General features: G+C 44.7%; 2 protein-coding genes across 2 annotated transcripts in view; both read right to left on the bottom strand.

The window, feature by feature from the left end:
* The window catches only part of RPL31 (ribosomal protein L31), a 384,238-nt gene that overhangs the window by 272,823 nt on the left and 85,830 nt on the right, over nucleotides 1-25,585 (bottom strand). The gene's annotated exons all lie outside the window — the stretch shown is intronic.
* Nucleotides 788-16,646, bottom strand: PDCL3 (phosducin like 3). Its single transcript, XM_069972420.1, has 7 exons — nucleotides 16,557-16,646; nucleotides 16,435-16,480; nucleotides 14,070-14,190; nucleotides 10,308-10,398; nucleotides 8,284-8,427; nucleotides 5,352-5,560; nucleotides 788-1,116 (listed from the first exon to the last, which is right to left on the bottom strand). Exons 2-7 carry the CDS (start codon nucleotides 16,438-16,440, stop codon nucleotides 974-976), a joined length of 714 nt encoding a protein of 237 aa, XP_069828521.1. The 5' UTR covers nucleotides 16,441-16,480; nucleotides 16,557-16,646; the 3' UTR covers nucleotides 788-973.

Raw genomic sequence — 25,585 nt, 5'->3', positions numbered from 1 at the left:
CATTACTTTTTACAGTAATGGCGGTCGGTGCCATCCTCGGACAGCACCGACCGCCATTTTTTTCCGGGTCATCGATGAGCCGGAAAGGTTCCGATCGCCGCTATTCGCTGATCTGAATTGATCAGCCAATAGCGGCGATCGTAAGCACGGGGGGTGTTAACCACCCCCCCTTGCCGAGAAGCTAAGATGGCCTGCTATGATTTATAGCAGGCCATCTTCCCCGATCGCTGTGTGCGAACACGCAGCAATCGGGGAAACATCGGGCTTAAATTTACGCCCTGATGCGCTAAGTACCAGGGCGTGAGGGCGTAAGTTTACGCCCGATGTCGTTAAGGGGTTAAAGGGGTTATCCAGCGCCACAAAAACACTTTCTTCACTTTCTTCCACAGACAACACGACTGTTGTCTCCAGTTCAGGTGTGGTTTGCAATTAAGCTCCATTCACTTCAATGGAATGGAATTACAAAACCCCTTCCAAACTGGACACAAGAGAGCAGCTGGCTCTGGAGCAAAGTGGCCATGTTTTTGTAGCGCTGGATAACCCCCTTTAAATCCCCCTAGGGGACCATTATAGGCAATCATTTGATTGCTTATAAAGTAACAGTTTGTAAGGCATGAAAAAAATACAAATACATCCAGTTCAGCCTATTACCCAGGGGAATTTGTAAAATTGGCCTCTACTTTTTTTTTTTTTTTTTTTTAAACTCCAAATCTGCAATCAGAATAAATCCCTGGATGAACCAGATCTGTTAGATTGGTGCTTTGCTGATAGAGTCTGCCAGAAGAGATATTTATGATGATTTAATTTTGCTGTGTTAGTATAAAGTAAATCATTTCTTGATGGATTTGATCTCTGTGGAGTTTTATTTTTACCATGTTTGAACTATTCACATATATGATCCACAAAGCTGATATTACATCGGGGCAGTGATATTTTAAAATTACTGTACAAAAGTTAAACAAAAAAGCATAAATTAATCCTCATCTGAATCAATATCTTTGGCTGTAACAAAAGAACTCCTTATGGAAGACATGAGCTGGTCCTGAATTTGTTGCCGAGGGTTTTCCTCAAGGTCTGTCTTAATGGCTCCAGATTCTGAAAGTTTCCATTCTAAATCTATAGAAAGTGAAACCAGAGCATTAAGCAAAGAAATAAAAAATAAATACCGTAAATACATCCCCATACTTATAAATTTATATACATACTAGTCTTTCCCATCAGAAAAGCCTAGCTAGAGAAAAATAAAGCGTAACTTCAAATTTATGTGTTTAAAGTGACTCTGTGCCCACAATCTGACCCCCCCTAAACCACTTGTACCTTTGGATAGCTGCTCTTAATCCAACATCTGTCCTGGGGTCGGTTCGGCAGGTGATGCAGTTATTGTCCTAAAAAACATGTTTTTAACTTGCAGCCCTGTGTAAAACGGCGTGGCCTAGATTGTGTATGCATTAGGCTGGCACACCCTCTCCGTCCCTCCTCCCCACCCTCTTCATCATAAGAAATGCCCCTAGAAAATTTTCTCCTGTCTGAACATTGCATAGAGGTTGTGCCAGCTTAATGCATACACAATCTAGGCCACGGCCGTTGGACACAGGGCTACCAGTTAAAAAGTTGTTTTTAAGGACAATAACTGCATCACCTGCCGAGCGGACCCTAGGACAGATCTTGGAATAAAAGCAGCTATCCGAGGGACAATCTGTTTGGGGGGGGGGGGGCAGAGTCGCTTTAAATGAAAGAAAATTGATGAGTTAAAGCACTGTTTAAATATAAAAGCTCCCCCCCCCCCCCCCCAAAGGTCTTCATCACTGGCTCCCCACTGAGCTTCCTTTTTTATCTGCTCCCGCTCTCCTAGTTGCCACCGTTGCTCCACGTCTCCGATTGGGGGGGGTTGACCAGGAGCAAGATAGAGTGGAAGTCAGCCTACAGCTTTTTTGCCTATACAGGGGGGTGAGTCGAAGGATAAAACTAGGGATGGTCCGAACCGAGTTCGGTTCGGGTTCGTACGAACCCGAACCCTCGGTAATGATTCTCGCTGTCTGCCCGCTCCGTGCAGCGGGCGGACCGCCTGGAAAACTGGGATACAGCCATAGCCATAGGCTGTATCCCAGTTTTCCAGGCGTTCCTCCCGCTGTATCAGCCCACTCCACGGAGCGGGCAGACAGCGGGAATCTGCTGCCGAGCGTTCGGGTTCGTACGAACCCGAACCTCGGCAGGTTCGGACCATCCCTAGATAAAACGCCAGAACAGCGCAGAGGCAGCTTGATGAGTACTTTGGAATGCTTCATTAATGAATTTGGGTGTAATACCACTTAATACCTATTTAATGCTGCAGCAGTCAGGAATAGCAGAGCCATGTCTCCACTGCAGAAAAGATTTTTCCTGGTCCTCTATAGCACTGGGAATAGACACACCCAAAGCTCTGCTATTCCCCGTAGCTATACAGAGAACAGGAAACAGAAGAGACTAGTAGGGCTATGGCTGCACTGCACAAACAGCTGTTGCGGGTACCACAGTGGATCAGGAACAGTGATGTCTGCAGTGCAGGCATGGCTCTGCTTTTACCTGCTGCTGCTCGTACTCAGCATTGCGTGTATGACTTTTCCCAGTGCCCTTTAGCACTAAATGGCTTTTCCTGTCTTTCACATTAGATGCTCTTCACCTATGGCAACAGGTACGTCATGTACTAGAGCTATTTGGCGCTAGCGAGGATCAGGAGCGGGGAAAGAGAGTGGAGCTATGCTGCACCTGTACACAGTAAATGTGTATGGATTCAGCATAGCAATGGGTATTTAGAATTTTTTGGGAAAGGAAAATATGTACAGCTGCCATAGAAGCAGTCTGAATGTCAATTAAGTATCTTTACAGAGGTGCTATAAATCACCTTTATTATAAAAATTATTCTCTTGCTTATTTCTTGATTTGTATTGCCTATGCCATGTGGACTATGTATCTGTGTTAAAACTGTTGAAAAAGATTAATAAATTGAGAATTAACATAAAAATTGCCTATATTATAAAACCTGTCAGTCACTTGCAACAATGTAACCTTGCAGTCATCTGACAATTGGCTAAAAACAATATCAGTAACTCACAGATTTTAAAGCGAAGATACCTCTTCACTTACTGAAATTTTTTTATACTACTATCTGGTCAGTGTAGTGTAGTCACGATACCAAAATTTTGAGTTCGATACCGATACTAACTTTTTTATTTCCATACTCAATACCGGTTCGATACTTCGTAAAGTATAAAAAAAAAAACAAAAAAAAAAACACAGGGGTAGAAATATAGTCACTAGTCATCATTAATACAATTCTGCTCTTCCAAATAGCCTGATCACTAAGACAGCTCTGCTGCACCACCCACCACTGAGACAGCTCTGCTGCACCACCCACCACTGAGACAGCTCTGCTGCACCACCCACCACTGAGACAGCTCTGCTGCACCACCCACCACTGAGACAGCTCTGCTGCACCACCCACCACTGAGACAGCTCTGCTGCACCACCCACCACTGAGACAGCTCTGCTGCACCACCCACCACTGAGACAGCTCTGCTGCACCACCCACCACTGAGACAGCTCTGCTGCACCACCCACCACTGAGACAGCTCTGCTGCACCACCCACCACTGAGACAGCTCTGCTGCACCACCCACCACTGAGACAGCTCTGCTGCACCACCCACCACTGAGACAGCTCTGCTGCACCACCCACCACTGAGACAGCTCTGCTGCACCACCCACCACTGAGACAGCTCTGCTGCACCACCCACCACTGAGACAGCTCTGCTGCACCACCCACCACTGAGACAGCTCTGCTGCACCACCCACCACTGAGACAGCTCTGCTGCACCACCCACCACTGAGACAGCTCTGCTGCACCACCCACCACTGAGACAGCTCTGCTGCACCACCCACCACTGAGACAGCTCTGCTGCACCACCCACCACTGAGACAGCTCTGCTGCACCACCCACCACTGAGACAGCTCTGCTGCACCACCCACCACTGAGACAGCTCTGCTGCACCACCCACCACTGAGACAGCTCTGCTGCACCACCCACCACTAAGACAGCTCTGCTGCACCACCCACCACTAAGACAGCTCTGCTGCACCACCCACCACTAAGACAGCTCTGCTGCACCACCCACCACTAAGACAGCTCTGCTGCACCACCCATCACTAAGACAGCTCTGCTGCACCACCCATCACTAAGACAGCTCTGCTGCACCACCCATCACTAAGACAGCTCTGCTGCACCACCCACCACTAAGACAGCTCTGCTGCACCACCCATCACTAAGACAGCTCTGCTGCACCACCCATCACTAAGACCGCTCTGCTGCACCACCCATCACTAAGACCGCTCTGCTGCACCACCCATCACTAAGACAGCTCTGCTGCACCACCCATCACTAAGACAGCTCTGCTGCACCACCCATCACTAAGACAGCTCTGCTGCACCACCCATCACTAAGACAGCTCTGCTGCACCACCCATCACTAAGACAGCTCTGCTGCACCACCCATCACTAAGACAGCTCTGCTGCACCACCCATCACTAAGACAGCTCTGCTGCACCACCCATCACTAAGACAGCTCTGCTGCACCACCCATCACTAAGACAGCTCTGCTGCACCACCCATCACTAAGACAGCTCTGCTGCACCACCCATCACTAAGACAGCTCTGCTGCACCACCCATCACTAAGACAGCTCTGCTGCACCACCCATCACTAAGACAGCTCTGCTGCACCACCCATCACTAAGACAGCTCTGCTGCACCACCCATCACTAAGACAGCTCTGCTGCACCACCCATCACTAAGACAGCTCTGCTGCACCACCCATCACTAAGACAGCTCTGCTGCACCACCCATCACTAAGACAGCTCTGCTGCACCACCCATCACTAAGACAGCTCTGCTGCACCACCCATCACTAAGACAGCTCTGCTGCACCACCCACCATCTGCATCAATTTTTATCTGCAGTACGGCCAACTCTATGCACTGAAGGTGGGCCCAACACCCCAGTGGACCGATATGCCCTCCCCTCTGTGACGTGGCCAGACTATATTGTAATGGACATCCAGGGGAGGAGATATCGGTTCACTTGGGGGGGGGGGTTGGGCCCGCCTTCAGTGCATAGAACAGGTTGAACTGCAGATCAAGATATCAGCGCAGATAGCAGGAGCTGGGCAGTGGTTTAAAAAAAATAGACCTCGCCACAGGGATCTACTCACCGGTCAGGTAGTATAAAAAATAAAAATTTCAGTTAGGAAAGTGATACATTCGCTTTAAATATAAAAGGAAGAATTAGTGTTTAAGTCCTTGAGTCATGGAAGACGGTTCACTTACCATCCTGTGTTAGTTTCATGCCACCAAACACTAGTGGGCCTATAAACTGAGCACGAATTTCCCCATCAAGATAAACAAAGATAGTAGGCAGGTTCTTGTCCGGATAGTTTGGTATACAGGTTGTCGAAATGGATTTCACAAATTTCACATCTTTAAACTTTCTTGCAAGAACAGCTAAGTGTTGGTTTATTAATGTGCAAAGAGGAATTCTGGAAAACAAAAAGACAGAACATTCACTGGGGAACAATAGGAACACCGCATTTATAGAAGTTATGCTGCAGATTGCTAACAGCTGCATTGTAGAAGAATTTATCCACAAAGGAGTATGCCACAATGGCTAGCTAGCTGTAGGAATTTATACAGTAATCATACAAAACTAACTGATTATGCTCCTCCTACTTTCTACTATAGCAAGTATGCAAACCCCCTCCCCCGCCCCAGTACAGGACAAGACTTTTTTTATCTTTAAATTTGCATTTTCATATTCTGTTCTGAGGTAGTTGAATAAATAGGTCTCACAACTAGGCAATTATTGTATGAGGCATAAAGCTAAAACACATAAAAAAAGGACTACAAGAACTAAGTCCCCATTTTAGTTTACTATGAATGCTCTCCCCAGAAGTAGGAGGCTGCCGTCACACAGAGCTGTTTTTTTTTTTTTTTTAATACTGCCACTACAGTTGAGTCAAATCTAAGGGCATGTGCACACTGAGTATTCCTGACAGAAACTCTGTTGCAGAAGACTCCATCCTATGCACGGGCATAGAATGGAGTCTATGACACGGGCGAAGACATGCGCCCACTGCAGTCCACGAGCAGAGAATTCCGTGACTAAGTTTCCGTCAGCATTACTCAGTGCGCACATACCCTCAGAGTGGATTATAACGAAAGGACTTTTATTTCTAATTCCTGTGGGATGCACTTCTGGCTTTGGCTCAAAAACCGCAGTGTCAGCTTTCCAAAAACTGCTGTGTGATTGCAGTCTGACAAAGAAATAATCTTAGTTCAGTGTCATAGTACAGGGCTGGGATTTTTTATCCTCAGAATTGTACAGGGCTTGGCTAACCAGCTGGCACTCTGAAGTAGAGTGAGAAGTACCATAAAATATTTTCACAGAACACATGCTTTTGAATAAAAGTAACTAGCTTCTTACTTAAAGGGGTTATCCAGAATTAGAAAAACATGGCAGCTTTTTACCAGAAACAGCACCAGATTGGGTGAGGTTTTGCAGCTTAGTTCCACCGAAGTGAATAGAGCCAAATTATAATACCTCACAACAGGCGTGGTGCTGTTTTTGTAAGAAAGTAGCTGTGTTTTTTCAGTTCCTTGATAGCACTTTTAAATTAAAGGGGCTAATGGAACAATCTTTGCCATTTTAAACAAATAGTTACTTTCTTTAAATAGTATGTGTCCGGTGAAAATGTTTTCTTATCTCTTCTTCTTATCCCTGGCAAAAGAAAAGATTTTAGCCGCTTAAAGGGTATTTCAGAGTTCAAAAATAATTACTGTATTGCTGGGGCTGTTGAACTTACCTACCTTGCTTGGTCCAGCTCATTTCTGTCTCCCAATGCTTTTCTCTTCTGTCTGGTTCTAAGAAAAGTGATCAGAGCAGGACCTCCCCCTCAGCCAATCACTGACCAAAATAAGACACTGCTGCAGTCAGTTCTTGCTCTGATCTTTTGTCTCAGAAGGCGGCAGAAGAGATAAACATCAGGGGTCCAGAAGGAGCCGAATGATATCTGCTGCGGGGCCTATGAGGGACATTAAGTATTTTTAGCCCTGGCCATCTAATAATTATTTTTGAACACCATTCACGCACTGGAATCGCAATCAGATTTTCAGCAGCTTTTAATGCGAGTGACTTGTAATGTGAAATCCGCTGCAATACAGTACGTGTGAACGTACCCATCATGACCAAGCCCATTCAAGCCAAAATAGATTCTTTTTTCTTTTTCATTTTTACCTTGCTGTATTGCAGCAGACAGAATTTTGCTTTGCTTTGAAAACTGGAGATTATTATTTTTTTTAATAATTACTTTGCCCTTAACATTAGTATGATTATTTTTGGATTTAGCTCTTTATATACTGGCAAGAACAAATACTAAATAACTGCATTTTTGTGGTTCTTTTGGCACACAAAAATATTAACTATGAAAATCCAAGAAGTGATCCAGCACCAAAAGGGGAGGTAATTTATACCAAACCTTAATTGCAAAACTATCACAAAAACAGGAACTGTAACTGTAGTTACAGTTCCTGTTATAGTGGTGGTTTTGCAATAAAGATTCAGTATACGTTACCTTCGCTCTTGGTGCTTGATCTCTTCTTGGATTTTCGTATACTACCTATGTTACAGGTCTTTCAGAGCACCAGACAGGGAGAAAGGATGGATGAGCTGACCACAAGAGACTTTGCTACAAGATTAAAGGAGAAATCCCACAAACTGTAAAAAAAATGTCAGGCAAGGGTGGATGAGAAAAAAAAAAAACCTCACCCATCCCTGTGCCTCTGTAGCGCTGGTCTAGGGTCCTGAAACTGCCCTAGCTGCAATGTCATGACCATAGCTGAGCAATTGCCCACCCAGCCTATCATTTTCCCACCCCAGTCACTGACTGGCTAAACAGGCAATCGCTTAGCCGGGCCATGACGTTGCTGCTGCAGGAGGCAGGTAGTGATGTACCTGGTTTCCTGCAGAAGGGGACAACTGGGGGCAATGAACAGGACCCTGGAGCGGCACAACTATATTACAGATTAGATTTTTTTTTCTATTTATGCGAAAATTATCCTGCAGTGGTGTGGACAACATCCCCGTTCCTTGAACAAAAATGCCATCATTTGTTAAATAAAAACCTCAGACATTTGGTCTCTGAACTCTGCCTCAGGTGACACTACGCCCACTGAGGAGAATGGAGCCGGAGCTATAAATACTTACCCTTGTTTGTAAAGATGCAAGACCACCCACAGCCCTTTACTGGCTTTTGTCACTTCTTGCACATAGTCTTGTCCAGAGATCTCCAACACCTCCCCAAATTTATTCTTTATTTGGGCTGCTTGCCACTGAGCCAACCTCTGCTGTCTGTAATATAAAAGGCATGAATAAATATGGTTTAGGACATCAAATTACAAAGCTTATTAAACTTAAAGATGTAGCAAATGTTCAGATGTATGAATTCAGCAGACAAACCTGCGCATTGTGAGAACTCTGTTGCAGATCTGCAACATACAGAGCTTGCTACAGATTGCTGCACACAGAACTACTTTCCTGCTCAAATGTTAAAACTGCATTTTTATTTGATAATGTTATGGCATATCAATAAATTAGGCCACAGCACTGTAATTGTGAGGTTTACCAATAGAGATGAGCGAACCGGGTTCGGGTTCGAGTCGATCCGAACCCGAACGTTCGGTATTTGATTAGCAGGGGCTGCTGAACTTGGATAAAGCTCTAAGGTTGTCTGGAAAACATGGATACAGCCAATGACTATATTCATGATTTCCACATAGCCTTAGGGCTTTATCCAACTTCAGCAGCCACTGCTAATCAAATGCTGAATGTTCGGGTTTGGATCGACTCGAGCATGCTCAAGGTTCGCTCATCTCTATTTACCAACAATTAAAAGAACAAGAGGCTACGGTGCACTTGGTACAACAGTGCCATCTGCCCACATTTCACCTGTGCTACTACTCCAATCCCTAGATAGGCATTTCCCTGTATGTAGACTGAATTGAAGGGGTATTCCACCCAAGAGCTAAAAAGTGAAGTGCTCCCAAATCTAGCTGGTGTTACTCACCAAGCCCCTTGAGTAATTTGAGCCGCCTCCCATCTTTCTAGCTGCCATCGTTCCTGAGTAACAAGTTTTTCTAAAAGCCATTCTATATCCAAGATGGTGCTGGCCAGGAGACTACATTTTCCATCATAAAGTGCTTCTCCCTGATTGGTTAGTTCGCATACCCGCCCCCTTAAGCTTTCTTTCCTACCCACTGCTCATCATAACTATGTGCAGACAGAAAAGACCAATCCCTGAAAATAGTAATTAGTGAAATCATTAAAAAATACAGTGTATTATATACCTTCAAAGTCTTCAAACACCTCCTGGCATTATACTCCTGCAACTGCGGATAATAAACCTTTTTCCTCAATATAAAACTACCACTGCAGTAGCGGCTGGTATGCTTGGGGAGCTGCACTGTAGATCTTTACTGTGCAGCTGGGAACCATAGCAGCACAATCATGTTGGGAGAAGTCCGGCATTTTAAAAAAAAAATTCACAGCCGGCAGGGGTAAGGAGGAACATAATAAACAATCATTACTTACCTCTCCCATGCCGGTTCATATGCTCTGGAACCCCTGCCAGAAGGCACCTTCCCCCATTCCCCGAGTTCTGATGACACCACAATTCAGGGGAAAAATGGCAGTCCCGGCTGATGGACAGCCCACTCAGCTAATCAGTGACTGCAGTGGTGTCCCACACCAGTCACTGGCTGACTGACCAGTCCATCAACCAGGTTGTGACATTGACTGTGCAGGATATCCTGGAGCCCGGCAGGGTTCCAGAATTGTCAATCTTGCGTTGCTATGGCACGGCAGAGGCAAGTTGCAATTGTTTATTAGAAGGCCATGCCTTCTTGCCACAGGCAACAAAAGGTATGTTCTGAAAGATTTTACTGATATCCATCCAGCAATAGGCCATGTTAACACTACGTAAGTACCATAGTAATCACGGCCGTTGTAACAACGGCAGTGATTTCTACGGCACTTATCTAGGGCTGGCTTCTAAGGAATACCGGCCGGAGTGTATACACGTAGGGGGGAGATTTATCAAAGAGTGTAAAATTTAAACTGGTGCAACCTGCCCACAGCAACCAATCACAGCTCCTCTTTCCTTTCACCAGAAAACCCTGTCAGTGCACACTATGGAGAGTGCGGCTCCGGCAGCACGCTCCTAATACACTTACCTGTATAGTTCTATGGCTCTCTCATCTTCCTCACTAAATTCATCCTCATTCTCATCAAGTTCCTCAAGTGTCATGTCCTCATATGTTTTGACTAAAACAGAAAAATATCCAAATGATTTAAAGGGGTTAATATTAAACACACTGTAGAATTTATGGGGACATTCACGCTCCTAGGCGCAATAGAACCCCCCCCCCCGCCCCCGCCATACCACACCCCAGAGAAGCATATAGCATTGCTTACACATCTGCCCCAGTTCTGAAATATGTTTTGGGAGCCTTAATTCTGTACCTCCTGGTTGTATTTCCTGGATAACACTATATTAATAAGTTACATATCTTGGAGATATTTAAATAAGAAAAGAATACTCCTTAAGGGTACAAACCCACACACCGTATACGCAGCAAATACGCAACAAATACGCAACAAATACGCAGCAAATACGCAGCAGTTTGATGGTGAAGATTTAATGCTGAGTTCAGTTATTTAGATCTAATCTGCTGCGTTTTTGTTGCGTTTTTGCTGCGTATCGCAGCAGTAAATACGCTGTGTATACGGTGTGTGGGTTTATACCCTAAATCTAAAAAGACTCACTCTAGATCAAGCAGGTCCCAACTAACAAACACTATACGGGCAAAAGTATTGGGACACACCTCTTAATCATGGAGTCTCATTGCTACAGATGTATAAATGCAGTCTGCCTTAGGGTCCTTTTACATTCACAGATATCTGACAGTTTTTTGAAGCCACAGCCAGGACCAGACAATAAGCAGAGAACAGGTCATAAAAAGGAAAGACTTTTGCTTTAAAAATCTGTCAGATATCTGTTTGTGCAACAGGACCTTTAGGCTGGGGCTACACAGCGATTCAGGCAAACATTTGAGAACAGGTTGTTCTAAAGAGCTCACTGAATTACTGTGTAGTAGGATTCCACTGCTGCAACAAGTCAGTTTGCGAATAGTATTACTAAACAATGGAAGCACTTAGGAACAGCAGCAGCTCCAGCCATGAAGTGAAGACCACGTAAAGTCAGAGTGCATAAATGTCACCACTCTGCTGACTCATCACCCTTGCCTGATCAGAGGTGAATTCAATGCAGTCGGTGGTTTATAGCCATGGAGAACCGAAATTCCACCGGATGCATGGAATTCACCGCAAATCCAGCAGCAACCCTCATGAAAGGTGCACTTTAACTCCAAACCTCACCTGGCATTAAAGTGAACACAAATACTGTGCCAGGAGCATGGATTTAAACAGCGGCAGACAAGCCCAGTGTGTCAAGAAGTGGTTTAACGTGTGCCCCCACTGGACTCTGGAGCAGCAGAAACATTTTCAGTGGAGTGATGACTCTCTATCTAGCAGTCTGATAGATGGATCTAGGTTTTATGACTTTCTGACTGCATTGTGCTAAGTGTGTCGATAATGCAGGAAGGATAATGCTGAGGGGTTCTTAGGGCTTGGCCTAGGCCCCTTAGTTTCAGTCAAGATAAATTTTATTGCTTCAGCATATCAAGACATTTTGGTTTACTCTATGCTTCCATTTTTGTTGGAACAGTTTTGAAAAGACTGCAAATGTTCACAAATCAGAAATTCTCAATCTTAACCCCTTCCCGCATCAGTCAGTACATTTACGTCCTGATGTGGCAAGGGGGCTATTGTGTAGCCTGGGACCGTGGCTATTAGCGGGCGCAGTCCGATCGCCACACCTTCTAATGATGCATTTAAATGCAGCTGTCAAAACTGAAAGCTGCATTTAAATGTATGCTGCGCCCCATTCCCTGGAGTCTACTGAGTCGGCCGGGGCTCAGCGTTGCACTGATGCTGATCCCGGCTCGGCAATCGATTCATCTGGTCTACTGCAGACCAGAGTAATACAGCAATGATCTGATCAATCACTGCTGTATCAAAGGGGTAATCCAGCGCTACAAAAACATGGCCACTTTTCCCCCTACTGTTGTCTCCAGTTCAGGTGCAGTTTGCAATGAAGCTCCATTTACTTCAATGGAACTGCGTTTCAAAACCCCACCCAAACTGGAAACAACAGTAGGGGGAAAGTGACCATGTTTTTGTAGCGCTGGATAACCCCTTTAAGTATACTGCAGTGATCTCTATGGGAGGTCACTGCAGTAATGCTGAAAGTCCCCCAGGGGGACCAAAAGTTTAAGTATAAGGTTAAAAAAAAAGGGTTTATTAATAAAAAATGCCCTTCACTAATAAAAGTTTCCCAATTTTCCCATTTTATAAATAAAAATAAAAACAAACAAACATATTTGGTATAGTCGCGTGCGTAATCGCCCGAACTATTAAACTATCACATTCCTGATCTCGCATGGTAAACGGCGTGGTAAACGACGTAAGCACAAAAATCCGCCAAAGTGCAAATTTGCGCATTTTTTTGTCACATCAAATCCAGAAAAATAAAAAAATAAAAAAAAGTGATCAAAAAGTTGCATATGCGCAATCAAGGTACCGATAGAAAGAACACATCACGGCGCAATAGACCAAAGGATAAAAGCGTTATAAGGCTGGGAATAATGCAATTTTAAATAGTTTTTTTAAATGTTTTAATTTTTTAAAAGCAGTCAGATGAAATAAAAGTTATATAAATTACATATCCTTGTAATTGTACTGAGTTGAGGAACAAGCGCTATAGCCTTTTAAACATGAGGAAAAAACGAAACCGCAAAAACGAAAATTAGCCCGGTCCTGAAGGGGTTAACATTACAAGCGAACCAGAAATTTTATACTACAACATATGTCTATGTATGTAGACAGGGCAGAGAAAGAGAAGATCAATATCATGTAGATAAGTCACATGACTACATTATCGTGATGTAACATGGCCAGGGAACCTGTATTGAAAATGTGGTTCTTTCCGAAAGAACTTATTGCAAAGTGCTAAGCTTTTTCTGACTAACGTGAAGGCAAAGCACAATAGGCATAGAGTCAGGAAATATAACTCTCACTTCAATCCATTACTCCAGCGTAGGGATATAAGCTTTAGATGAATTATTTTAGAAACAGCACAGGGTCTTCCCTTGGCTGCAAAAGCCCAGCAACTTTCATCCACGTCTCTATTAACAGTCACTCAAACTTTGCTGAGCTTTTGCAGCCCAGGTGAATGCCCTGTGGGCTTGATTTCCTAATTTGCATAAAACTTCTAAAGCTTACATCTCAGTGTCACAGCAATGGATTGAAATGAGTTATATAGCCTGATTCAGGGTGAGAAGCTCTATCGCACCTTGCTTTTACTTTGGTCATCAAAAAGAAGCTGAAATTTCTACTTTAATTCTATAAGGAGAAAAAGCAAAAAGTAAACGATCTTTAGGAGTTAGTGTACATTTTGATCAAATTGTAAGGGCCAACACATCAATTTACCTTTCCTGAATCGTGCAGGTCCATAACCTAAATGGCACAGCGTTGAGCAGTACCACCATCAATGCAACACCAGTGCCCAGGGGGGCATTTAGTTTTCAACTTGTTCTTTGGCCCTTTCAAAAGTTCTATATATTGCTGCCCTTATATACAACATAATAAACAGCCTAAACAGCGCAGTGGCCAGTGATAGCTAAGAACAAGGCCTGTTTATTATGTTGTAGATAAAGGAAGCGATATACAACATTTTTTAAAGGGCCAAAAACCCCTAAAGGACTAAGGGATGAAAGGGCTAAATAGGAAGGTTAGCAGGACTTTTAAAGACAAGAAAAAGAATGGGCATAAAAAGGTTAAAACCACTACCTACAGTTTTTATATAACATACTTACCAACTGATTGCTGCTTAAGGATCTCTGCTTCGTCCACTTCATCCTCTTTCGGTGTCTCTTTGGGAGGAAGGATGCCTTTTCTGCGCAAGATGTCATTCCATTCTGTATCTGCATTAGGGTCCTGAAATGATGTGGTCTTTGTTAAGCTACATCTTCCAATCATATCAAATAGGATATGGATTTAGAGTCAGTCAATTTTCTTTGGCCCACATTCTACAAACCAACCAAGCTGGCTACATACAGGAAAGGACTAACTGCAGTGAGAAGGTGGTCACAAATGTGTGGATGTCTCTCCATTGTAAGTCAATAGAAATTACAACTGAGAAAGCTAAAATAAATGCATCATTAAAGAGGATGTACCATGAGGTACATCCTCTTTAACCTGAACCCACGGATCGAACGGCGCCAGCACGGGGAAGCCGGTGCCGCGGTCTGTTTTCCGGACCAAGGCCCAGTTCCCGTGCACGGCGCCGTTCTATGCACCGGAACCGATCGGTGCTCAAGCACTGGAGGCCAGCCCGCCCCCAGTGGGAGGGAATTCCCTCGCCTGTATGACGCGGCTCCGTTCATTCTACGGGAGCCACGTCATACAGGGGAGGAAATTCCCTCCCACTGGGGGCGGGCTGGCCTACCTCCAGTGCTTAAGCACCGTCCGGTTCCGGTGCATAGAATGGCGCCGTGCACGGGAACCGGGCCTTGGTCCGGAAAACAGACTGCGGCACCGGCTTCCCCGTGCTGGCGCCGTTCGATCTGTGGGTTCAGGTTAAAGAGGATGTACCTGGTGGTACAGGGTCTGTCTGTCTCCTGGTACTGTTTTATTTGGGGGGGGGGGGAGAAACATCTTTTACTCTGGCAGCACAGGGTCAAAGAGGTGGGGTCTAGAGTAGCCGTGCCCTAGGCCTGCAGCGCCTCTTTCTTCTTCTTTCCCATCTTCCTTCTTTGTAGGTACACCTGGAGTTTCATCTTCAGCAAGCCTAAGGGTGCCGTTACACATACAGATTTAGGAAGCCAAAGCCAGGAACAGACTATAAAGAGAAAACAGGTCATTAAGGAAAGACTGGGATTTCTACTGTTTTCAAATCCATTCCTGGCTTTGGCTTCCAAAATCTGTCAGATAAATCTGCCTGTGTAAACGCACCATTAGGCACGGATCCTCAAGCCCCCCCCCCCTTGACCTATTGCTAACAGAATAGAAGATTTTTCCCCCCCACAAATAACAGCACCAAGAGACAGACACTGGGACCAGGCAGGGTCTGAGGAAGGTTACCGAACAGTAACAGTTTGGGGGGGAGGGGAGTTTTGCTTTAACCATTGAGTGACAGCTGCAGCCCATAAGACTACATAGAGCTCATTATGGCCATTGGACAGCAGCTGTTGCAAGTAGCATTTCTTGTCCAGTAACATCCTGCTATATGAATGGACACCAAAAACTCAACAGAGCCAGCTAATGGCATCCCTTGGGGTACACTGGCGTCTATCACTCAGCAAATCGGCCAGCAACTTTTTTGGCTTCGAAAAGAAACTGCAGCAGAGACCCCAAAAGAAAAGAAGCCCCTGATGCAGTAGTGAATGAGGCCGAAGTCTACAGATTTACTGCAGCAGGTTTAGGTTAAAAGGAGACGCAAGTAAAACATTTTTTTCAAATAAACTTGTGCCAGAAATTTGTAATTTACTCTATTAAAAGATCTCAAATCTTCCAGTACTCATCAGCTGCTGTATGTCATAGACAAAGATGTGTGGGACATACAGCAGCTGATAAGTACTGGAAGACAGGAGGATTTTTAATAGAATTAAATTACAAATCTCTAGCACTTTCTGACACCAGTTAATTTGACTTTTTTTTTTTAATTTTTTTTTTGCTGGCGTTGAGAATCTTGCTGCAGACCCACAACATTTAGGCCTTTCCTCCAAGCATTTGTAATGCTGTGGGATTGTAAACTACATACTATATATACTATAGGGGACATTTATTAAACTAGCGTAAAGTAGAACGGGCTCAGTTGCCCCTAGCAACCAGATTCCACTTTTCATTCCTCACAGATTCTTTGAAAAATGAAAGGTGGAATCTGATTGGTTGCTAGGGGCAACTATAGGTAAAATTATGTCTGTTTGCACAATTTATACACAGGATGTCAATAGATCCCATTCACACAGTTACATGCCAACCAGACAATCTGCAGCGTATCCCCCGTGTGAACATGTACTAAGCCTACACCGGAGGATGGCCACCCCGTGAGCCGCTGAGAAACGCAAGAAGAGAACCAGGAGGGGCGCAGTCCTCATTAACCTGACTGGTCGGTACCGCACGGAGACCCCACCGTGTACACTGCCCGTACTACACATGTAATACAGGCACAGCACTAACCTGCATGCTGGCGGCGAATCCCGAACTGGCCGGGGGCTCTTTCTTCCTATAGAGAGGAGGAATACAGCGTAAGAAACGCGATATACAGAGGGTCAGCACAGAGAGTCCGAGCGACACGTTACCTGGGTCTATCAGGGAGCGATCACACACGGGCCACGGCCGGGGGAAGCAATTCTCGGTGACACCACTCAGCCACTTCCGGTCTCTGACGACCTCCATATAAGGAAGTGCTGTGTAGGGTAAGAGGCCGTGTGTGTGATGGGAGCAGCTGGGCCGTGACTATGGGTGGCTGCATTCATCACTGAAGGACACTGCCCCCTAGGGGCTGATTCTGTATGATCTCTACGTTACATGGTGTATGTATATATATATATATATATATATATATATATATATATATATATATATATATATATATATATATATATATATATATATATATATATATATATATATATTTTTTTTTTTTTTTTTTTTTTAAAGTGGACAAACGAGAAATGCTAGAGATGCTAACCCAGGACGGGTTACAGGGGTTGTTTTGTGTTAGAAAACTTCATTGCTGCTGTCGTATAAGAAATAATAAAGAGCCTATACTTTCCTCTTACCAATGACTGACTGGATCTGAATCACTGAGAGGAGGCTGCAGTCAGAAGGGGAAACCGGAGACTCCATTATTTTTTCATATGACCCCAACCATATAGCAAAAGTTTACAAACACCGGATAAGGCTTTCGGCTTTAGGCTATGTTCCCACAATGTCTTTTTAGGTAAAATAATGGCCTTTAATTTATAATGGCTTCTGGAAATCATTACAACAGACTTTTTTTTTTTTGCGTAAAATTGATTGATTGAAGGGTGGGCACAGCAAGGTAGAGAGGAGGCGTGGTCTCCTGTTTCATCTGATTTGTCATGATTTATTTACCCCGTTCTGTACCGTTTCCGCTGCTGATAGCAGCCAGGTACTGCAGCTCATATCTGGATGGAACGGAATTGTTCGTGACAGGTATTTAACTATTTAAATGCTGCTGTAAAAACTGACACTGCATTTAAATGGTGTTAAAAAACCTCCATGGGTAGTCCGGGGGGGGGGCTTGAACTGCCTTCAGCAGCCTGGAGCAACAGAGCCCCAATAACATCAATTAATGCAATACATACTGTAGGTATTGCATTGATCTCTATGAGCAATCATGGTATTACTCATGTTTTCTAGAGGGGCTGGGTAGAAAAAGTTGAAAAAAAAAAATGTTTCATTCACCCCTCCCCCCCTTTCCCATTTAAAAAATAAATAAATAAACATAGTGTTTCTGAAATATTAAAATATCACATTCCTGGTCTCACAAGATAAACCATGTTAATGCAAAAACATGCCAAAGTGCGAAATTGCACATTTTAGGTCACATAACGCAAAATTTGATCATAAAGTCGCAAATACACTAACAAGGTACAAATAAAAAGTACAGATTAACCCTTTAAGGACCGTGCTAACTTTCGTTTTTGCGTTTTCGTTTTTTCCTCCATGTGCTTAAAAGGCCATAGCACTTGCATTTTACACCTACAGACCCACATGAGCCCTTATTTTTTGCGTCACTAATTGTACTTCTCAATGACGAGCTGAATTTTTCCATAAAATATGCTGCGAAACCAGAAAAAAATTATATGCGCAGTGAAATTGAAAAAAAAAAGCAATTATTTTTCTTTGGGGGGGCTTCATTTTTACGCCATGTGTCCTATGGAAAAACTTAGTTGTTATATATGTTGCTCAAGTCATTACGATTAAAACGATATATAACATGTATAACTTTTATTGTATCTGATGGCCTGTAAAAAATTTAAACCATTGTTAACAAATATACGTTCCTTAAAATCGCTCCATTCCCAGGCTTATAGCGCTTTTATCCTTTGGTCTATGGGGCTGTGTGAGGTGTAATTTTTTGCGCCATGATGTGTTCTTTCTATCGGTACCTTGATTGCGCATATGCGACTTTTTGATCGCTTTATATTACATTTTTTTCTGGATTTGATGCAACCAAAAATGCGCAATTTTGCACTTTGGGATTTTTTGGCGCTGACGCCATTTACCGTTCAAGATCAGGAATGTGATTAATTAATAGTTCGGGCGATTACGCACGCAGTGATAAAAAACATGTTTATTTATTTATTTATTTATTTTTATTTGTAAAATGGGAAAAGGGGGTGATTCAGACTTTTATTAGGGGAGGGGATTTTTTTATTAATAAAAACACTTTTTTTAACTTTCCCTTACAGTAATATGAAGCCCCCTGGGGGACTTCTATATACACAGAACTGATCTCCCATTGAGATCAATCCTGTGTATATAATAGAGCAATGATCCATCAGATCGGTGCTCTATTATAATGGTCTGCTGAAGACCATCTGAATAGATTGCCGAGCCGGGATCAGCGTCATTCCGACGCTGAGCCCCGGCTGGCTCATAAGAACGGATCTCCCCTCCGCGATCGCATCGTGGGGGGGAGATCCCCCACTGGACACCAGGGAGAGGGGGCACAGCTGCTATTCAAATGCAGTATACAGCATGCTGTGTGGTGTTTCAGGTGGAGAATACAGTGTGGTGTTACAGAGAGAGAATACAGTGTGCTGTGTGGTGTTACAGGTAGAGAATACAGTGTACTGTGTGGTGTTACAGGTAGAGTATACAGCATGCTGTGTGGTGTTACAGGTGGAGAATACAGTGTACTGTGTGGTGTTACAGGTAGAGTATACAGCATGCTGTGTGGTGTTACAGGTGGAGAATAGAGTGTGCTGTGTGGTGTTACAGGTAGAGTATACAGCATGCTGTGTGGTGTTACAGGTGGAGAATACAGTGTGGTGTTACAGAGAGAGAATACATTGTGCTGTGTGGTGTTACAGGTAGAGAATACAGCGTGCTGTGTGGTGTTACAGGTAGAGAATAGAGTACTGTGTGGTATTACAGGTAGAGAATACAGCGTGCTGTGTGGTGTTACAGGTAAAGAATACAGTGTGCTGTGTGGTGTTACAGGTGGAGAATACAGTGTAGTGTTACAGAGAGAGAATACATTGTGCTGTTTGGTTTTACAGGTAGAGAATACAGTGTGCTATGTGGTGTTACAGGTAGAGAATACAGTGTTTTGTGCGGTGTTACAGGTAGAGAATACAGCGTGCTGTGTGGTGTTACAGGTAGAGAATACAGGGTGCTGTGTGGTGTTACAGGTAGAGTATACAGCGTGCTGTGTGGTGTTACAGGTGGAGAATAGAGTGTGCTGTGTGGTGTTACAGGTAGAGTATACAGCGTGCTGTGTGGTGTTACAGGTAGAGAATACAGCGTGCTGTGTGGTGTTACAGGTAGAGAATACAGCGTGCTGTGTGGTGTTACAGAGAGAGAATACATTGTGCTGTTTGGTGTTACAGGTAGAGAATACAGCGTGCTGTGTGGTGTTACAGAGAGAGAATACATTGTGCTGTTTGGTGTTACAGGTAGAGAATACAGCGTGCTGTGTGGTGTTACAGAGAGAGAATACATTGTGCTGTTTGGTGTTACAGGTAGAGAATACAGCGTGCTGTGTGGTGTTACAGGTAGAGAATACAGTGTTTTGTGCGGTGTTACAGGTAGAGAATACAGTGTGCTGTGTGGTGTTACAGGTAGAGAATACAGTGTGCTGTGTGGTGTTACAGGTAGAGAATACAGTGCTGTGTGGTGTTACAGGTAGAGAATACAGCGTGCTGTATGGTGTTACAGGTAGAGAATACAGCGTGCTGTGTGGTGTTACAGGTAGAGTATACAGCGTGCTGTGTGGTGTTACAGGTAGAGAATACAGCGTGCTGTGTGGTGTTACTGGTAGAGAATACAACGTGCTGTGTGGTGTTACAGGTAGAGAATACAGCGTGCTGTGTGGTGTTACAGGTAGAGAATACAACGTGCTGTGTGGTGTTACAGGTAGAGAATACAGTGTTTTGTGCGGTGTTACAGGTAGAGAATACAGCGTGCTGTGTGGTGTTACAGGTAGAGTATACAGCGTGCTGTGTAGTGTTACAGATAGTAACAGTGTGCTGTGGGGGGGGGGGACCACAATGAAATAATAAAGTACTGCAAATAATTAAGTAACACAATGAAACTGGGAACACATCTTAGATGTTCTGCAACAGCTTTGGGTGGGGAATAGGCAGGGTGGAGGACCGTGATGAACAGCTGAGGGAAAGCATTGCATTCTGGAACCTGTAGTACTGTGTAGAACTGCTCAACCAGGAAGTATAGAAACACCAAACAGAACCCCCCCCCAAACAAATGGATTTTTGGTAGTTTCAAAATGGGGATAGACAGGTAAGTAATGCTTCATACTTCTGAAGAAGTTTCATTTTTCCCCCTCTACCTGGAGTTCCCTTCAGTGAAGGTGCAAAAAATGACGCCTCAAATAGCCCATAGACCAAAAAATTAAAATGTTATAAGGGTCAGGACAGAGCAATATTAAACACATTTATTTTTGAAAAAAAGGTTCACATTTTTTACAATTAAAGTTTTATATATTGCCTATTGTTGTAATCGTACTGACATAGATAACATGTCAGTTTTACCACAGGGTGAATGGCGTAAAGACAAAACCTCCTCCTGAAATAAAAACAGTTGCTTTTTCTTTAATTGATTCCTGCAATTTCTGCTCTTGATCGGTTTGGGTCTGAGTGTTCAGAATGTATTGGGTCTATTAGTAGACTTAGTAGGAGAATGCCGCTCTTCTAGCTTTGGCTATGTTTAAACAATATCAAAAATATTAAAAAGGCAAACGATTTTCATATAAAAAAACGTCCGTTTTTGCCGCAATTTCGATGGCAATGCATTGAAGTCAATGGGAAGACGGACGTCCAATGCACACAGTGTATTAAATAATGGACGTTTTTGCCACGGACGTCAAAATAATGAACATCGAACATTATTTTCGGACATCTTTTGCAAACAGCAGACGTTTTTTATTAGTAGTTCACACACAGTTTTTCTTTTGTCACCGTTCTTTCTCCGTTTTTACTATAAAATTCAATAGTCTTTTCAATTAAGCCACAACCAAAGTCCAATTAGTAAACCAAAACTATAATAATGTACCAACACCAGTCATTGCAGGGAAGGCCAGGCTGCTAAATGACGTCAGTTATTTTACACTCAAAATAACGGACGTCATTTTAAACGGAGATGAAAAAACATTGTGTGAACATAGCCTCAGTCTGTGTGAGTAAAAAAGGCCCCATAGATTTGTAGACATTATGTAGCTGTCTCGATCACGTGACGCAACTGGTAGAGAATACACTAGGAGCAGACTTTTCCTGGGTGTTCACCTGATCAGTTAGGATCAATGACCATGTATCTACAAGCAAAAACGAGTCAGCTCCAAGAAAATATACCCTCATTTTGTAACAGAGTAAGAATACTGAAAATAGGAATAACTGCCAGGATGCTCTCACTAACCCTTCCCGTGCTTGTAAATGGTAGCATACATGTGGAGTAGCCAAATTTACAGGGAAAAATGTCTTTCTGATAATGAAACAATCTTTTTGTGTGAAAAAATCCAATTTTCAGCTACACTTGTGATCCCTTCAGAAAGTGGATTGTAAATTGTTATAGAGGAAAATGACATTTTCTTTTCGACTGAAAAGATTTAACTGTAAGAACAGGAAGAGCTTGGCAAATTAATATATAGTTTGGTTTAACCAGCATAGCTTGATATTTATTTATTACAATCTTTGACGATTCAAGGTTTTGTAGTTAACCCCTTAACGACACAGGGCGTATATTTACGCCCTGTGTCCGCCTCTGGGAGTTCAGAGGGGGGCGTGCAGCGCTGCATGTAGCCCGGGACTGCGGCTATTAGCAGACACGGTCTGGAGCGGGTGACAGGTTACTAGTTTGTTTTTTTCTGTGGGGGCACAGAGGGAGTTAATCTAAACGATAATCTAAACAGAGGAGAGTCTTAAACTTTATGGGGGTACAGGGGAGAGTCACATAGGCTATATGGGGTGCAGGAGAGAGTAACATAAATTATATAGGGGCACAGGGGAGAGTCACATAAACTATATGGGGTACAGGGGAGGGTTACATAAACTATATGAGGTACAAGGAAGAGTCACAAACTATATAGGGGTACAGGGGAGGGTCACATAAACTATATGGGGGTACAGGGTAGGGTCACAAACTATATGGGGGTACAGGGGAGGGTCACAAACTATATGGGGTACAGGGGAGAGTCACAAACTATATGGGGGTACAGGGGAGAGTCACAAACAATATAGGGGTACAGAAGAGGGGTACAGGGGAGAGTCACATAAATGATATGGGGGCACAGGGGAGGGTCACATAAATGATATGGGGATACAGGGGAGAGTCACAAACAATATGGGGGTACAGTGGAGAATCACTAGAGATGAGTGAACCTGGAGCATGCTCGAGTTGATCCGAACCCGAATGTTCGGCATTTGATTAGCGGTGGCTGCTGAACTTGGATAAAGCCCTAAGGCTATGTGGAAATCATGGATATAGTCATTGGCTGTATCCATGTTTTCCAGACAGCCTTAGAGCTTTATCCAAGTTCAGCAGCCACTGCTAATCAAATACCGAACGTTCGGGTTCGGATCGACTTGAACCCGAACCCGGTTCGCTCATCTCATCTCATCGCTCATCAGAGTCACATAAATGATATGGGGGCAGGGCTGCTTTAACCAGAGGGCACATGGTGCACGTGCACCGGGCCCACTGGTTAAAGGAGCCCCCCGAGCAGGCCGGCCGTTGCTATGTGCGACCAATGCGGTCGCACAGGGCTCGGCCACCAGCCTGTCAGGGGGGAGCGCCATGGATGGGTAATCTACTTACCCCTCCATGGCGCCCCCTGCAGGGCCCCCCCGGTGTTCGCCGTTGCCCCCGCCCGCTGCTGCTGCGGCGCTTCAGCGCTGCAGCAGCAGCGACACTGACAGAGAGAGAGCCATTGGCTCCCTCCCTGTCAGTCACTCTTGTGGCCGCACTTCCTGTGGTCACAAGAGGCCGCACTCTCCCTCTAGCGCCCGACGTCACTGGAGCGTCGGCGCGAGGGTAAGGGGAGTGCAGCCTCTTGTGACCGCAGGAAGTGCGGCCACAAGAGGGAAGAGAAGAGGAACGCGTGGACCTAGGTGAGTAAGTGTTTGTTTTTTTCAATGTTATATGGGAGGGGGAGCTATATACTATGGGGGGACACAGGGGGCTATATACTATGGGGGAGGACAGGGGGCTATATACTATAGGGGAGGACAGGGGGCTATATACTATGGGGGAGCACAGGGGAGCTATATACTATGGGGGAGCACAGGGGAGCTATATACTATGGGGGAGCACAAGGGGCTATATACTATGGGGGAGCACAGGGGGCTATATACTACTGGGGAACACAGGGGGCTATATACTATGGGGGAGCACAGGGGGCTATATACTATGGGGGAGCACAGGGGGCTATATACTACTGGGGAGCACAGGGGGCTATATACTACTGGGGAGCACAGGGGAGCTATATACTATGGGGGAGCACAGGGGGCTATATACTATGGGGGAGCACAAGGGGCTATATACTACTGGGAAGCACAGGGGGCTATATACTACTGGGGAGCACAGGGAGCTATATACAATGGGGGAGCTTAGGGGGCTATATACTATGGGGGAGCACAGGGAAGCTATATACTATGGGGGAACACAGGGGAGCTATATACTATGGGGGAGCACAGGGGAGCTATATACTATGGGGGAGCTTTATACTATGGGGGAGCACAGGGGAGCTATATACTATGGGGGAGCACAGGGGGCTATATACTATTGGGGAGCAAAGGGGGCTATATACTATGGGGGAGCACAGAGGAGCTATATACTATGGGGGAGCACAGGGAGCTATATACTATGGGGGAGCACAGGGGAGTTATATACTATGGGGGAGCACAGGGGGCTATATACTATGGGGGAGCACAGGGGAGCTATATACTATGGGGGAGCACAGGGGACTATATACTACTGGGGAGCACAGGGGTCTATATACTATGGGGAGCACAGGGGAGCTATATACTATGGGGGAGCACAGGGGAGCTATATACTATTGGTGGAGAGCACAGGGGGCTATATACTGTTGTGGGAGAGCATAGGGGTCTATATACTATTGGAGAGCACAGGGGGGGCTATATACTATTGGGGGAGAGCACAGGGGGGCTATATACTATTGTGGGAGAGCACAGGGGGGCTATATACTATTGTGGGAGAGCACAGGGGTCTATATACTATGGGGGAGAGCACAGGGGGGCTATATATTATGGAGAGCACAGGGGGGCTATATACTATTGGGGAGAGCACAGGGGGCTATATACTATTGGGGGGGAGCACAGGGGGGCTATATACTATTGGGGGAGAGCACAGGGGGGCTATATACTGTTGTGGGAGAGCATAGGGGTCTATATACTGTTGGAGAGCACAGGGGGGCTATATACTATTGGGGGAGAGCACAGGGGGCTATATACTATTGTGGGAGAGCACAGGGGGGGGCTATATACTACTGGGGAGAGTGCACAGGGGGGCTATATACTAATGGGGGAGCGCACAGGAGGACTGTATAGAACTGGAGGAGCACATGAGGGGCTATATACTACAGGGACACCTTAAAACTATGGGCACAGAGGGGTGTAACTATGTAGGGGTACAGAGGGGTGTAACTACTGTATAGGGGTACAAGGGACCTAACTACTGTATGTGTTGGAGCCTAAAATATTTGTCTGGCAGATTCTGGAGAGAAGATTCACAGCCAGGAGAAGACTTCAAGGTGGCCCAGGCTGGATGGAGAGAAAAAGAAAAGGTGACAGACTCTGATCGGAGAAGACGCCCCCGGTGAGTCACTGGATGTAACTGCACTCTGTTATAGGGTTGTAGTGTTAGGGGTCATGATGTGGCGGTATTATGTAATGGTATCATTGGTGATATCTTTCTGTTTTGTTTAGTGCAGTTTTTATGTAATATGTAATCACTGTATGGTGGAAATAGTGTTATAAGGTAACTACTGTATGTATTGGGGCTCTTGATACAGTGTGGGGGCAAATTCAGTACATTATACAATGTGCCGAAAGGGAAGGGGGGGGGGCACTCTTGAGGGCTGTGCACTGGGCCCACCAATGTA

The sequence above is a fragment of the Dendropsophus ebraccatus genome, chromosome 5, assembly GCF_027789765.1.
Source record: "Dendropsophus ebraccatus isolate aDenEbr1 chromosome 5, aDenEbr1.pat, whole genome shotgun sequence".
NCBI lineage: Eukaryota > Metazoa > Chordata > Amphibia > Anura > Hylidae > Dendropsophus > Dendropsophus ebraccatus.
The sequence above is the reverse complement of the archived record's forward strand: the minus strand, read 5'-3'. Positions and strand labels throughout refer to the sequence as shown.